The sequence below is a fragment of the Cetorhinus maximus genome, chromosome 27 (genome assembly GCF_964194155.1).
Source record: "Cetorhinus maximus chromosome 27, sCetMax3.hap1.1, whole genome shotgun sequence".
In the NCBI taxonomy this organism is placed as follows: domain Eukaryota; kingdom Metazoa; phylum Chordata; class Chondrichthyes; order Lamniformes; family Cetorhinidae; genus Cetorhinus; species Cetorhinus maximus.
The window spans coordinates 12769113-12786246 of record NC_135905.1 but is presented as its reverse complement, the minus strand read 5'-3'; the positions used below and the strand labels follow the sequence as shown (position 1 = coordinate 12786246).

The window sequence follows — 17134 nt, the reverse complement described above, 5'->3', positions numbered from 1 at the left end:
ACTGCAAGGGGGTGTCATCTAAGTGTAGGAATGAGCCACACTGTTACCAGTGTTGGTTGGAGATATTCCTGGAGGTTCCATCCAACTCCGCCGTCCCGTGTTAGTTTCCTCCTGGGTCATTCACAACAGTGTCCAGGAGACGAATTCTTTGTCTGCCCCTCAAAAAATGCACATCCCCAATTTACTTACATCTGTGCTTTCAAGATCCCAACTGTCTAGCCTTTGACTCCCCATTCTCCACGACATTTCCACAGCTACCTGTTATATGTTGTTGCATTATCTGTAAACATCTGAGAAGAGCTAGAAACTAATAAGCTATGAACTAATTGTTATGTGTAAGTATTCCGGGGGGCCACATTTCACAGCTGCACTGGAGACCGATGTGATGTGTAACAGAACCAGTTCAAACCGGTCCTTCTTTTTTACAAGGAAGCATGCCAAGTTAAAGATAGGGAGTTCTGATCTTTCCAAGCTTAAAGTGAGATTATTACTAACATCTGGTAACTAAAAGGCAATAAGAATACATAGCGCTACCAATCTGCTCAACCACACCCTCACCTCCATCTTTGATGCCCTAGTCCCATTGAAACAGCTACTCTTTCTCACCCTGGCTATTCCCTCCGGTACAGCCCTCTTCTCTGCTCCCTTAAATCCAAGAGACACAGACTTGAATAGATATAGCAGCCAACTGGCTTAGCCATTCACCGCCAATATGGCTGAACCACATAAAGCATTATCAGGTCCTGCTCCCATCTACCAAAACTGCTCACTAGTTCAGGATCATCCTGGAAGGCAAAGATAACACCAGGCTTCTTTTCTCTGCAAACCATTTTTCTTAAATCCCCCCTGCGTCTTCAACCCTCATCTCCAGAATGTGTGAGGCGCTCATGGACTTCTTTGTCAGCACGTTCACCGGCAGGCTGGCCACTAATCAAAGGTCACAGATTTAAAGTAATTGGCAAAAGAATTACGGGGGGAGATATGGTGAATTTTTTTCATACAGAGGTATGTTAAGATCTGGAACACATTACCTGAAAGAGCGTTTGAAGCAGATTCCATAGAAATTTACAAAATACATTTTTATTTATTCTTTCATGGGATGTGGGCATCGCTGGCAAGGCCAGCATTTGTTACCCAGCCCTAATTGGCTCGTGAGGCCATTGCAGAGGGCAGTTAAGAGTCAACCACATTGCTGTGGGTCTGGAGTCACATGCAGGCCAGACCAGATAAGGATGGCAGATTTCTTTCCCTAAAGGACATTAATGAACCAGATGGGTTTTTACAACAATTGACAATAGTCTTCATGGTCACCACCACTGAGACTAGCTTTTCATTCCAGAATTGTTAATTAAATTTAAATTCCACCAGTGGCCTTGGTGAGATTTGAACCCACATCCCCAGAGCATTAGCCTGGGTCTATAGGGATTACTAGTTCAGTGACATTACCACTACACCACCATCTCCCCCAACTAAATATGCATTTGGTCTGCATCAGCAGAGAACCAATTTACAATCTGTAGTAAGGACACCTGCAACATAGTGCCAGTGCCAGTGTTTGCCAAGGTTGCCAACTCTCAACTGTTAACCCTGGGGCTCATTCCCCTGAATGCTTTGCAATATCAGCCAATGTGCTGTGTACGTGGCAGGAATGGTAGCCGCTGTGTTGCTTGGCATTGCCACCACTTTGATTATTTTTCCTTCTGAGGAGCATGATATGATGTTGATAGCAGTGGGGTGAAAATCATACCAATTCTACAATGGGCAGCTGGTCATCCAAGTTCCAACCCCGGTGGCAGAGTTAAAATTTAACTCCATTAAATTTGAGGTCATCGTCGGAGCAGCTGGAGGCGAAGTTAGGAAAATAGCGTTTTTTGGGCTGTTACGACAGAAAATGCTCCACCAAACATAACGAGGGAAGCAAAGTCCTCAACGGAAGTATAGAATGGTGTAGCACTGAAGTAGGCCATTCTACCCATTGTGCTTGCTCTTAAGAAAGCTATCCAATCAGACCCAATCCCCTGCTCTTTCCTAATCTCTGCAAATTTCTCCTTTTCAAGTATATATGTAATTACCTTTTGAAAGATACTACTGAATCTGTTCACTTTCAGGTAGCGCATTCCAAGTCATAACATGTGCAAATCATATTCTCATTGGTTAGGACAGAACTTGAGTCTTGCTGAGATAAGGGACATCCATGTTGAAGCTGTTCATCTTGTGCTCAGCAGGACAATTCGTAAGAATATCAAATGTAAAGGGAACAATGATTTGCACTATCTGAGAAGAAAGAGCTGATTGGTTGGCAAGTGGACTCTCATTGGTCAAGGCATTGCCTGAGGAATGAACCAGCAAACTTATTTTGTTTAGCTGAAACAGACACAATGTGTGAACATGTTCTTTCTGTCTGAAAAGAACAGGGCCCTGTGTATTAACATATGTAGCTTCCAGTACACACAAATACACCACACTGTGAGCCCAACTGACAATTTTAAATTGGTTGTCAGCGTAATTCTTAGCACACTGAGCATTATTTAGCAAATGTTGCCCAATCGCGGAATCACATTTAATGTTGGACACTGTTTTTAAGTGTGGGCTGGTTGGATACGGTCTGTACTTTGCCCATTGTGAACAGTGGAAGGGACATGCTGTTTTATATGATTGCCAATGTATTTTGGGATGTACACTGTCACTGAAATTCATATGCCACATTACCCAATTGTGCGATAGGCAGAATGTCTTTTTGGCTTGGAGGCAGCATCCTGTTAGTGGCGAATACCACTCGTGTTGCTACTGCACAGTAGCAACGTGAAACAGCTAGCTTCACCTGTTGCTCAAAGTTTTGAGATACCTTGCCCTTTCAGGGTAATCTGAGGTAGACTGGGCACTTTTCAGGACCGAAAGTGATGGCCTTAGGCCTGTTCATGAGTTTGCGCAATATACAGTGTGAAATAATCTGATCAGGGGCAGCCATTATCCCACAAGGGTGCCTTTGATGTGCCCTATTTTGGCATCAAGGAAGCAGATGGCCTGTGCCCTATTTACAAGGTTGCTGATAAGGCCAGTCTTATAATGTGTGGAACTGTAAGGATCCTAATGCGTATTTTGATCAGAGAAGGTAGTCTTGTGGTAGACCAAGGTAGAGAACCCCCTGGCAGATTTTTCAACTAGTACATCAAGGAAAGGGAGTTCATTTGACTGCTCCATTTCAAAGGTGAATTTGAGCACAGGATGGAGCCCATTAAGACATGTGAGGAAATTATTACATGTAGCTGAGGATTTAAATATAGCGAACATGTTGGAAATATGCAAGGGGTAGGCGGTTGGATGTCATTCCATCGAAGACATGTTTCTCATGGAACCCAACAAAGATGTTTGCAAGGGCTGGGCCTGGACAGGATCCCATGGTAACACCATCTATTGGGCATACATGGTGTCATTAAAACTGAACTCAACTGAGCAAGTTGCTGAGTTCTTAAGTTCGAGGAATACTGATTCACTTATTCAGACCCTAGTTGCCAACCAATTAACACTCTCCTCTCATATAGTATAAATTGTTGTTCCCTTTACATTTGGTATTCTTGAAAATTGTCCTGATGAGTGCAAGATGAAAAGCTTCAACAAAAGAAGTCTTTTTTCCAGCAAAACATATTTTTCTCATTTCCCCTGCCATTAGCTTATGAAAGGAGAGTAGGTGTTTAAAAAAATTAAAACTTAAATGGATATAGAGAAATGGCACGACAATGGAAGCCTCTTCAGAAAGTCAGCAGAGGTGTAACAGGGAAAGTAACTCTTTTATTAAACTCATTACCAATTCATTGCCCCATTCGAAAGGGGCACTACTAACCCACTGTAACAAAAACAAACAAAACAAAAACATACCGAAACTTTAAAGAAACCTTACTAAATTAAAATGTCATCCTCGGGGTTGATAATGTACCCTAGTTTTCCCACCCCCACCCGCACACCCCCCTCGCCACCCGCCACCACCCCCCAGAGCTCACCGATTGTGGGAGACATCAAATAGAGGACATCGCGTGCTTTCTCTCCAGGGACACCCGTGCATGGACATAACCACAGAAGAGAAGCAGGCAGTCAGGCAAATCGCCTCCTTCTGTGTTGTAATTGAGTTTACTTTATGATGCAAAGCAAACTTTCACCCTTGTGGTTGAGTTTTAAAGCGAAAGAAACTTCTGCAATTTAGGACAAATCAAAACCAGGCTGCTCCCACCATATCCCACCATGAAACAGTTAAAAAGTCCTGAATGTTAATCCAGGAAGTTGGTCGAGGACTGAAACAAGGAAGAACAGCTGCAAGACTTTCTGCAGCCTGAGATATCTGCACAACAAGCTGTGGATCCAAAGAGAGGCGAAACTGGAACAAAGATGGAAATAGGGGGTGAGAGAAAGAGAAAATGTATAGTGTTATGCTATAACTGATCATTTCGCGGCAGTTTTACATGAGTATCTGCTGCTACTGCCTTGTACTTTATTAGTGCTGTAGTCAATGTGTTATTTGCTTCTCTGTATCCAGACCAGGCCACAATGAATTTGATTAATTCAAATATAGCCATCCTTCACCTCGAATAGTTATTGTCTGTTTGGAACCTGGAGAGGTTCTTCAAAGGTCTCAGATTTCTCCGAATTTTGCAGCTTGAAAGTTTGATTCGTCTCCAAGTTGCTTCAAAAACGAGGGAGTCAGGAACCTTCCCAATTAAGGCTGTCTCAAAAGTTCTTACAGCTAAACCCAGTGAAACGTATGTTTTATTCAAGTAACTATAAGAATCTAAACTCAATCCAAGTAAATAGTTCTCTTGGTCCTCGGCCAAATAATCAAGCTCTGTACAATCTTAATAATTGCACTCATATTTAACCTGAAATTTAATCACCCATTCCAGATACAATATAGCCTTTTCCTGTGTAACGATATCCTGCTCTCACTCCACCTCCCCTCCTTGATCTCTACTTAATTACATAATTATTTGTGTTCACAATGTAGATGGTCCAGACCACAATTTTGATTGTACCTCCCCCATTATAGCTGGCAGCAGGTGGTAAGAGTCAAGTTAGAACACACCTGAGGTCCCAGCACACCCGAGTCTACCCAAAGTCATCTCACATCACTTGGCTTGCGCACTTACTGCAGTGCAACTTTGGCCTGTATGCAAACCACATTTCTAAAATGTGCCAGCAGACTGTTGGAGCACTGGGCAGCTCTCAAATCCAATGTGAAATCTTTTTAGTGTCAGAAAGAAGTTCTTGTCCCCTCTCCCCCTATCGTAAAAACTAACTGCCTAAGCACCCATGCACAGAGTCTCTTTGTTGTGAATCTCCAAGTGACCTGCAGACACCAGTTTAAGACGTAGGAGCAGAAGTAGGCCATTTGGCCCATCGAGCCTGCTCTGCCATTCAATGAGATTGTGGCTGATCTGATAATCCTCAACTCCATTTTCCTGCCTTTTCCCCATAACCCTTCATTCCCTTACTGATTAAAAATCTGTCTATCTCAGCCTTGAATATACTTAACGACCCAGCCTCTACAGCCCTCTATGGTAGAGAATTCCACAGATTCACTACCCTCTGAGAGAAGAAATTCCTCCTCATCTCTATCTTAAATGGATGACCCCTTAGTCTGAGGTCATGCCCTCTGGTCCTAGACTCTCCGACAAGAGGAAACAACCTCTCAGTATCTACCCTGTCAAGCTCCCTATAGCTAGAATCTACTGGCTACACTTTGCACTATATTGATACAGTATCCACTATACAACGCCATACTAACACGCTGCCTGAGGCCAGTAGTACTAGCCCATTCTCCAGCCAGGCAGAGCCCTTTACATTTTGCTGAGCTTCTGGAATATCTTGGGTCTTGTTTGAGAGAAAATGGTACAGATATCTCAATACATTTATTGGCAGAGCAAAGATATTTGAATATCTGAAGAGTGGGGAGGGGAGAGTCCCCAGTCTTTGAATATTTAATTTGAGGTCAGGATTAAAAAGTGTCCAAGTGGTCCGACAATCTCCTTGAGCATTTTGAAAACCGGCTTTCGCCCTATATTGGACTGGTGTGTCAAAGTGAAGGAATATGAGAATGTTGCCTCTAGAGGCTCTCACTGCACTCCGCTCGGAGTTTCGGACTCTAGGTTTACATTGTAATTTTAATGTCAGTGCAAAGCGGAAATTACTAAGCTTGCTGTTTAAATGCATCTCTGGTTCCTTTTGCAGTAGAGTTCTTACTGGAAACAGTAAATTATTTATAATTGGAGCTGCCGCAAGCCAATGTTTTAGGCATGAATTGTATATTACGTGCAACGCTTTCCTAGGAGTGGGGATCGTCGACCACTCCTGCAAGTGGATCTTGTACCTGCTATGAGGTTGTGCCTTTGCATGCTCAATATCTAGGAAAATGTAGTGAGACTTGAAAGTACGTGCCTTGCTGGAATATTTTAAATGCCTTTGTAAGACAGGTGAATGTACAATCCTTAAGGTCAAGGCTCAGGCTATAAGCCAACACTAACAATTGCTTAACATTAAACAGGTAAATGAATAGCATTTAGCACAACAGTATATTTGTACCACTTATAAACTTTGTTGCTTTGACATTTCAAAAAGCTTAACAAAGATGTTTCACCTTTCTCCTGAACATAAAATTGATCCTTAAAATATGATTGCTCACTTCTTAAGTGGTGAAATGCTATCATTGAGCTACGCACTGTCTGGAGGAAAAGCAACCTCTTAAAATTCTCTAAACATACATGTGACTTTAAGCCCAACGACATTCCCAACATTACAATGGCAACTATTTGCAGGCAGTCAGCTACAGAAGTGTTGTGAGGGTGGCTGAGTTGCTACAATTAATGATAGAGTTGATCTGCAGACAGTTCTTGGGTGGAAACATTGAGTTTATTTACAATATACTCAGCAGCTACTACACGTGTGCTTTCAACTCCAACTCTATCTCTGCACTGGCTGCAGAGGTAGCCTGCGCTACTCTCCTATTGGTCATGACAGATCATGTGATCTTTCTTAACACGTATTATTCTTAAAGGTACATTATACGCTAAATAAAACCATAATGACTACAGGAAGATAGTCATCATCCATCCACCCCGGTGCTTACCTACGTTGGCTCCCGGTCCACAATGCCTCAATTTTTAAATTCTCATCCCTGTATACAAATCTGTCCATGGCCTTGCCCCTCTCTACCTCTGCATCCTTCTCCAATCCCCTGAGATCTCTATGCGCCTCCAATTCTGGCCTCTTGCCCAACATCCGTTTTAATCGTACCGCTATGGGTACTTGAGTTTTCAGCTGTTTAGGCTGTAAGCTCTGGGGTCCCCCCCTTAAACCTCTCAGCCCCCTTTCTCCTCCTTTAAGATTCTCCTTAGCACCTCCCTCTTTGACCTTTGGGATGTTTTACTATGTTGAAAGGGCTGTACAACTACAACAACAACTTACATTTTTATACAACGCCTTTAAAATGTCCCAAGTGCTTCCCAGGTGTGTTATGACACAAAATTTGACACTGAGCCCGTAGGGAGAAATTAGGGCATGTAACCAAAAGCTTGGCCAAAGAGGTAGGTCTTAAGGGGCATCCTAAAGGAAGGAAGCGAGGTAGAGAGGTGGGGAGGTTTAGGGAGGGAATTCCAGAGCTTAGGGCCAAGGCGGTTGAAGGCACGGCCGCCAGTGGTGGAGCGATTAAAATTGGGGATGCTCTAGAGGCCAGAATTGGAGTCGTGCAGATGTCTTGGAGGTTTGTAAGTTGTTGCTGTGTTTGTCCTTACCACTTTGAATAGCTATTGATTTTGATGAAATCAAGATGCCTGTTCAGCAGTATCAATGACCTCTCATACACCGTAACACATTAAACCCCCTTTTGCTGAACAGGGATAAATTGAAAATGTAAATGGATACTGTTTGGCTCACCAGACAATAATGTGGACTTCTACAGCTTGTAGAAACAGCTAGTCATTACCCTTGTATTGTCCAGCAAAGTAATAACCCAACAAATATACCATCACAGAGAAATGTTTCATTTTTGTTATAATCCGTAAAACAGGTTGAGATTTCATTTAAATTAACTACAGAGAATGAAGTAGAGTCTACAGCACAGTGACAGGCCATTCTGTCATTTATACTCCACTCAAGCCCTTTCCCACCCATCTTCATCTCACCCTATCAGCATATCGTTCTAATCCTTCCTCCCTCATGTGCTTATGTAGCTTCTCCTTAAATGCACCGATGCAATAATTGAGCTCCGTTAAAATCACAAGCAAGAATTTCCTTTCAAGAGGGAGCTTCTTTGCATCATGTCTTCACAAATAACTTTTTTCCCCATTGGAGAATATTGGAAAGGATCAGCAGACTGAAAACCAGCCTGTTGAGCCACATTATACAGACTACTCCATGGCCAACAAGTCCTGGAGTGGGACTTAAACCCAGAGCTTCTGGCTCAGAGGCAGGGACACTGGTACTGGGCCATAAGACCTGCACAGAGAGCCAGCTGAGATGGGCTGAGAGGCTGGAGGGCTTATAAAATGGCGATGGCAGGTGTTGGGAGGGAAGCCCGATATCTTCCAGTAGCCATGGGTTATTCCCAGAAGTTCCAACTTCGTACAGAGCTCCTAATATGTATATAATAGCTTTAAATAAAGAATAATGGTCTTAAATAGTTATTTGGTAGTACAAAACTTGAGTATTGCTGAAAAAAAGAGACATCAAAGCTTTCTGTCTTACACTCATCAGGATTCTTCTCAAGAATACCAAGATAAGGGGGGAAAGCAACAATTTACACTATATGAGAAGAGAATACTGATTGGTTGGCAAGTGGACTCTGATTGGTAGAGGCGTTGCCATGGAGAATGCACCAGTTGATAGTGACTGACAGTTAACTGCCAGTATTGTTTGAAATTTAAACCAGAAGGCTTGACCCAGATTGGTCAAGGTATTGCCCTAAGAAAAAAGTCAGTGAATGGCTGCCAGTTATTTTGTTTAGCTGAAACAGACGTAACATGTGTACATGTTCTCTCTGTCTGCAAAAAAACAGGGTCCTGTGTATTGATATATGTAGCTTCCAGTACCCACAAATGTGCCACACTATGAACTCGACTGACAATCTTAAATTGGTTGTCACCATAATTCTTAGCATACTGAGGATTGTTGTTGTCCAATTGCGGAATCACATCTAATGTTGGACACTGTGATTTTTTTCAAGCACGGGCTGGTTGGGTATGGTCTGTACCTTGCCCGCTGTGAGTAGCAGCTGGGACAAGCTCTTTGATAGGATCCGCCAGTCTTTGGAATGTACGGCCTACATACCTAGCATCATACTGGCACTGAAATTCATATAGCACATTACTTATTTGTGTGATAGGCAGAACGTCTTTTTGGCTTGACGGCAGCATCCTGTTAGTGGAGAATACCACTCGTGTTGTTGTTGCTTAGTAGCAGTGTGAAACAGCTAGCTTCACCTGTTGCTCAAATTTTTGAGATACCTTGCTCCTCCATGGTAATCTGAGGTAGTCTGGGCACTTGAGATACCTTGCCCTTTAACAAACTACAGTCTCAAGCGGCTTACTTTGAGAGAATAGACCAGCACCAAAGAACCCTGTCTAGACCCCAAACGCACAACGAAACAGATGACAGTCCTGGCAGGTGCCTGTTAATCGGCTGGTAAAATGCCCCCCTGTAGTCCCATTGTCCGCTGATGCAGGTTTGGGTCTCGCATTTTGTCCCAACAGTAGGACTTCATTCTTGCCAGTAAAATTCTGGCCAATAACAGGGCTTCTTTTGAAGCTGTTACAGGTAAATTAGGGCAGATTTTGTCCCTTGGCACTTGGGTGTCAAGGACCTTTTTGGGTGAGGTGCATCTATGAAGAAAGGATGGGTTCATCGCATGCCTAGTCCACCCAGTTTTAAACCCATTTAATTGAACAGATGTATACAATAGTGGGCGGAATCCTTGTCAGGTGTCATCATGTGAGAGGAATGTGCTGTTTTCATTGCAAAGAAGAAGTGGATAACTGTGCTGAATGGATGATTGATAGCTTTGTTCTGTTGATTATTTTTAGAGATGTTTTCAAATCCATTTTATTTTGCAGACTATTTCACATCAAGAACATCTGCTAATGGAGCAGCTAAGAATGAAGATGAAATAGGTAAATAATTGTTGCTCTGTTCAGCTTCCAAAAATACTCCCTCTCTTGTCTGATTCTGCTTCACTCAGATAAAGCCTTTACATGGCTCTCTGACTTTGTATAGTCCAGTCTCAGTGAATGCCTGCAACTTCCTCTTTGTAGAAGCTGTCAGAGTATCCAAACTCTCGACTATATCTGCTGTTATTAGATTTACCCCAGAACCAAGTCCAGGATAACAAACATGAATAATTGGTGGAAGTTAGGCTTTAGGCCTCTTGGGCTATATCTACTCTTCTTGGGCCCCTCAGCCCTGCCAAAAGGCCATCTGCAGCCTGAATGTTTCAGTTCTGATGCCTGGACCCAACTCAAACTTTGACCTTTTTTTTTATTCATTCACAGGATGTGGGCTTCGCTGGCTGGGCCAGCATTTATTGCCCATCCCCAGTTGCCCTTGAGAAGGTGGTGGTGAGCTGCCATCTTGAACCATTGCAGTCCATGTGGTGTAGGTACACCCAAAGTGCTGTTAGGAAGGGAGTTCCAGGATTTTGACCCAGCGACAGTGAAGGAACAGTGATATATTTCCAAGTCAGGATGGTGAGTGACTTGGAGGAGAACTTCCAGGTGCTGGTGTTCCCATCTATTCAATGCCCTTGTCCTTCTAGATTATAGTGGTCATGGTTTTGGAAGATGCTGCTTAAGGAGCCTTGGTGAATTCCTGCAGTGCATCTTGTAGATGGTACACACTGCTACTACTGTGCATTGGTGGTGAATGTTTGTGGATGTGGTGCCAATCAAGCGGGCAGCTTTGTCCAGGATGGTGTCAAGCTTCTTGTGTGTTGTGGGAGCTGCATTCATCCAGGCAAATGGGGAGCATTCCATCACACTCCTGACTTGTGCCTTATAGATAGTGAACAGGATTTGGGGAGTCAGGAGGTAAGTTACTCGTTGCAGGATTCCCAGTCCCTGACCTGCTGTTGTAGCCACAGTATTTATATGGCTTGTCCAGTTCAGTTTCTGGTCAATGGTAATTGATGTTGATAGTGGGGGATTCAGTGATGGTAATGCCATTGAATATCAAAGGGCAATGGTTAGATTCTCTCCTGTTGGAGATGGCATTGCCTGGCACTTGTGTAGCACCAATGTCACTTGCCACTTGTCAGCCCAAGCCTGAATATTGTCCAGGTTTTGCTGCATTTGGACATGGGCTGCTTCAGTATCTAAGGAGTTGCAAATGGTGTTGAACATTGTGCAATCAACAGCAAACATCCCCACTTCTAACCTTATGATGGAAGGAAGGTCATTGCAGCTGAAGGTGGTTGGGTCGAGGACACTAACCTGAGGAACTCCTGCAGTATTATCCTGGGGATGAAATGACTGACCTCCAGCAACCACAACCATCTTCCTTTGTGCTAGGGTATAACTCTAGTGGAGAGTTTTCCCCCTGATTCCCATTGACTCCAGTTTTGCTAGGGCTCCTTGATGCCACACCTGGTCAAATGCAGCCTTGATGTCAAGGGCAGTCACTCTCACCTCACCTCTGGAGTTCAGCTCTTTTGTCCATGTTTGAACCAAGGCTGTAATGAGGTCAGGAGCCGAGTGGCCTTGGCGGAACCCAAGCTGGGCATCAGTGAGCAGGTTATTGCTAAGCAAGTGCTGCTTGATAGCACTGTTGGTGACCCCTTCCATTACTTTCCTGATGATTGAGAGTAGACTGATGGGGCGGTAATTGGCCGGGTTGGATTTGTCCTGCTTTTTTTTTTGTGTACAGGACATACTGGGCAATTTTCCACATTGCCGGGTAGATGCCAGCATTGTAGCTGTGCTGGAACTGCTTTGCTTGGGGTGCGGCAAGTTCTGGAGCACAAGCCTTCAGCACTATTGCCAGAATATTGTCAGGGCCCATAGTCTTTGCACTAACCAGCGTCTTCAGCTGTTTCTTGATATCACATGGAGTGAATTGAATTGGCTCAAGACTGGCATCTGTGATGCTGGGGACCTCCGGAAGAGGCAGAGATGGATCATCCACTCGGCACTTCTGGCTGAAGATTGTAGCAAATGCTACAGCCTTATTTTTTGCGCTGATGTGCTGGGCTCCTCCATCATTGAGGGTAGGGATATTTGTGGAGCCTCCTACTCAAGTGAGTTGTTTAATTGTCCACCACCATTCACAACTGGATGTAGCAGGACTGCAGAGCTTAGATCTGATCCGTTGGTTGTGGGGTCGCTTAGCTTTGTCTATCACTTGCTGCTTATGCTGTTTGGCACGCAAGTACTTTTTCTTTCCCGGGTGCTCATCGACTGGCTGCGAATTTGCTGCAATTGGATATTTCTGTCTTTGAAGCATTTCTAATTAATCTGGGGCATGCTATGCATTTCTTTGTGTCACCCCTCTGGACTGCAAACTATGGGCAGAATTTACTGGTCACTGCAGTGGGCCTGCCCACCGGCTACAGAGCTGGCGGCATTCCTGCTGTGGCCAGTTCCGGGAGCTCCAGTGAGATTTAATCCCAATCCAGCAGTCTGCTGGCTGCGTGAAGAGGCTCTCATCTCCGAGAGCTGCTGTCCAATCAGAGGCTGGCAGCTCTTGAGTACTGACACCGCCACTGGGGGCTGGTGGCCACAGCTGGTACTGCGTTAGGCCCTGGGGGAAACGATTGTCATGGATACCCCTGGAACACAGGTAAGTGGGGTAGGTTCACCGGGGCCAGTCAGGCAGGCCAAGGCGAGGATGGGGGAGGGGCAGAGGGCAGGGAGTGTCTTCCTGAGGGGGCAGCCTTTGCTGCCAGTGGGTCTCTGCATTGGGCACAGTGTTTTTAAGCAGAAGGGCCCCTCCTGTCAATTTGCAGGCATGCTCACCAGGGTATACCTGGTGGCTTTCCCATATCACAAGGCTTTCCCCCCAGTCCCTTCTTCCCTACTGCTGGCAGAATACCAATAGCAGTGTGTTGAGGCCCGTAAGTGGCCACTTAAGGGTCTCAATTGACCTCCTGGCAGGAAGGCCGAACTCAACTCTTCCCGTCCCAGACTTAATTTGGGGGTATTGGGAAGGAGATGGGCTCTCCACCCTGAACTTTCCCACCCCATTAAATGCCCCCCCACCGCACCCACCATCTCCTGCCCCCCAGCCCAATCCCAGTAGGGACATTAAATTCCACTCTGTGTGTAATTTCCATATTGTCACACTTTTGTGCTGCAGTTATTTAAAGAAGAAAGATTTGCATTTATTTAACCCCTTTTACTATCTCAGGATATCCCAAAGCACCTAACTGCCAATGGAGTAGTCTTTGGCATTCAGTGACTGTTATAATGTAAGGAACTTGGCAGCCAGGCTGTGCACAGCAAGTTCCCAAGAACAGCAATGTGGAAATGGACGGAAAATCTGTTTTACCGACATTAGCTGAGGGATAAGTATTGACCAGAGCACTGGTGACAATTCCCCTGCTCTTCCAATAGTGCCAGTGGATTTTTAATGTCCACCTGAGAGGGTACATGGGACCTTGGGTTTAGTGTCTCATCTGAAAGATGGCATCACCAACAGTGCAGCACCCCCCTCAGTATTGCTCCAGAGTATCAGCCTAAGTCTCCTGCTCAAATCTCAGGAGTGGGATTTTAACCCACAACTCTGTGACTGAAAGTTCTGATATTTCACAAAATGCTTTACTGCTATTTTGCACCTTTAATAAATATAAAACAATACGAAATACATTTTTGAACTGCTCCTGCCCCACACTGAGTGGGACAACTAATTTTCCCTGAAATACATTATTTCCTTAGGGAAACCATTATTAAATCCATTCAGAATAGTCACTCATTACTATTTGTGGGAGCTTGCTGTGCATAATTTGGCTGCCAGTTGTCCTACATTATAACAGGGACTACGTTTCAAAAAGTGTTTTCCTGGCTGTAAAGTAGCTTGGGGTATCTTAAGGTTGTGAAAGACGCTATATAAATGCAAGTCCTTCTTTCTCACCCCAGTGTGAATCTACCAGGTTGCACCATTGCTGCATGAATAACACAGCCCCACTCTCTCTCCTCTGTTTCTCATACTCATCAGCCATATTTTGTCTGTTCTTTTCTAGAAATCAAGTATGCCTTACTGGGTGCTGGAATAGGAATATTTCTCGTCATCTCCTTTGTTTTGGTTAAGATTTACATGATTAATAAACACATTTATGAAAATGACTTAACAGGTAAGATGACAAGGCAAACTTAATGGGCAACTTTCCTTCCAATATTAGCTTGATTGAAGCATGACTAAGTCCCCTCAGGCACAAACATGTCAGCTTTAAGTGTCCAAGTAATAGGCACTGTCTCTGTCAGAAATGGAAGCAAATATATTGTTTCACTTTATGTTGCTCTGTTCATGATTTTCTCTCAACTGGCATTCTCACAACCCCCATCAATGCAGAACTATCTAATCCTCTCTTCCTCCAACTACTGTTATATAGCCAGGATCCCCAAATTGGTCTCTGATCAGACCCGTAATCCATCCCACACCTCACCCAGGCCACATTTCCTGCATTCCTGTTTCCTCTTGATTAAACCTTCAACTGGGTATCTCGTTAACGATGCCAGAAACCCACGAGCAGATAATAAGATGGGATGCTTTCAAAACCGAGGCTATGGAAGACCTATTTATTCGTATTGGTCCACAAGGAATCAAACACAGTTTGAAGAAACTTACCTTGTTCAACTTTTTCAGGCCCTCCATCCAAGAAAACTGATCACTGTTTCCCCACTCAGCCTTCAGGGTAATATTGTAGTCAGGCCCCAATGATGTCAATGGAGCCTGATCCACCCTATCTAATAAAGAGCCTCGATGGCTTTGGATGTCCTTCTTTTGTTCAGTTTTTGGTTGGGATGGGAAGTCAATGGGTAAATCCCTTGCTTCATTGTAACTGTCCCTCACCCAGTTCCTGATGGTTGAGAAGTGGGATGGAGAGGGGAGGTTAAAATCTCCCCTGAAATAGTCAGTGTTCTGACCAGATTTCAGTCTGATGCCAGCAAAGATGTCAAAGGGCGGTCGACCACCACAGACAATTCCAGGGAACAAGCTATTGTTGTTAAAAGCAAAATACTGTGGATGCTGGAAATCTGAAACAAAAACAGAAAATGCTGGAAAAACTCAGCAGGTGGTCTGGCAGCATCTGTGGAGAGAGAAACAGAGTCAACGTTTCCAGTCCGTATGACCCTTCTTCAGACTGTTCTTTGCTTTGTCCATTGCTGCAGTCTGGCTGTTTGGGTAGAGTCTAGGTGAAGGAGTTTAGTATAGGCAATCCTGTGTTACACATCCATCTCTAGTAAGACAGTCAGTGGTGCACCATTAAAAGAGGCCCTCGTTGTTTAGATACCAACATCTAACACCACTAATTAGTTAGCAATGACTCACTAATCCTGCAAGACAACACTAATGCTTACATCTGAATAAGTCCTGCAGTCTAGCCAGATACTGCTTCCAAATGAGTGCTTATCTCGGTACCTCTGAGGAGTCCAGTCATCAGCAAGGCACAGTGAGCACTACAGCATGGACATGCTCAATCTGCCAGTCCAAAACAAAGTTATGAGTGAGATAAGAAGTTCTTATAAGCCACTTACAAATCACCATATACAAATCAAACTTTTGTGGATTACATTCAAACATTACTGAAAATGCTGAACTTGGAAAAACAAGTTCTGAGCATTCTCCCCGTCCTTTCTCAATGGTAAGGCAGCAAAATGCCAAGACATTACACTGTCCTTGAAAACTACAATATCCCACTGCAACCAGTAGCAATCACTAGGTGACTGAGCTCTAATTACCTCTAATATTATGTCTGACGAATAGCTAGCAGTGAAAGACCTGGCAGTTGCCAAACCTTAGGTTCCTGCTGACATTTCTAAACCATTCAGGGTTTATTCTGTGGCTTGTGGTATAACTGAAGCTGCTGGACTGGAATTTAGTCCTATGTCTAATACTGTCATAACCAATATTGAGACATGGAAATATGTCTCATGTCCATGCAAACAAAAGAAAAGTTCAGATGTTCAGTCAACCCATTGGAATTATATATTTGACCAAATGTCAGCTTGTGTAGGGTGTGCAAACCTTGCTCAGGGCAAGGTGCCACATTTATTTGAAGGACACGTTTCATCCCTTAATGAATACGCACCGAGACACCAGAAGGCTGAGGCATACTTTTGAATCATGTGATTTGATAGATCTCAATTTTGATGGCGCTTTCAGTCTGTGGGCCATCCCATTCAGTACCATCAACTTGAATTTAAATTCAGTCTCTGATAGAACGCATGGATAAAAATCCCGACGCCTAGCGCCACATATTGTAAAACTGCACATTTGCAGCCTACAGATGACCTGTTGTTGGCTGAGGGTGTCCAGTTTTTCAATATGCACTCTCGGATCACATCAAAAGACAAGGGCATAGGAATCCCTCCCCACCTATGCCAGCTTTCAATCTTTTGTTCAGTTGCCGTGAATTTTATGAAGCAACTGCTTTTCCAACGTGACAATGTATTAATTATTCATAAATTCCCAAGGCAGTCTGTCTGTGATCATCTTTTACCATGGAACTGTGGTTTCCCTTGCAGTTGGTTCCAGATCTTGACCATTGCAAAGGAGGAAATTCAAAGAGAAGTCTGGGTGTTTCCCTGCAGAAAGAGTGTTAGGGGGTGTTTTGAAGAGCAAAATTAGGAAGTTAAAAAAAAGCCTCCCACTTGACAAAGGGACAACCCTCCTCCTGTTAAAAATGTCAAGTCACTGTGATTCCTCACCAACATGTTACTAACTGGGTAATATTTTGACAAAATGCCCGCATTAGCACCTGGAAGGAAATAGTACCCAAATGTTGCTGGGATATTAGGTAGAAAAGTAACTGTTGCATTGCTAAATATACACCATCGCTCGGGAAGCAGGTTGTTGACCTTTGGATTGCTAGTCCATTAACATGACTACCACACTGCAACACCACCTACTCTGCAGTTGGTTGTGTGGCAGTTGACTGAGAATGCTT

At 43.9% G+C, this 17134-nt stretch overlaps 1 protein-coding gene across 2 annotated transcripts in view; it reads left to right on the top strand.

Annotated features, from left to right (window-relative positions):
* The window catches only part of LOC144668575 (transmembrane protein 273-like), a 74644-nt gene that overhangs the window by 41892 nt on the left and 15618 nt on the right, over positions 1-17134 (top strand). The window contains exons 1-3 of one of the 2 annotated variants that reach the window (XR_013573518.1): positions 4090-4393; positions 10092-10148; positions 14207-14317. Coding sequence is in view for 1 of the 2 variants with exons in the window: in XM_078530740.1 (XP_078386866.1) it covers positions 10092-10148; positions 14207-14317 (168 nt within the window). In the remaining variant the exon portion in view is untranslated. Of the gene's footprint in view, positions 1-4089; positions 4394-10091; positions 10149-14206; positions 14318-17134 lie in introns of those variants that run through there. The other variant, XM_078530740.1, reaches the window with a different exon arrangement.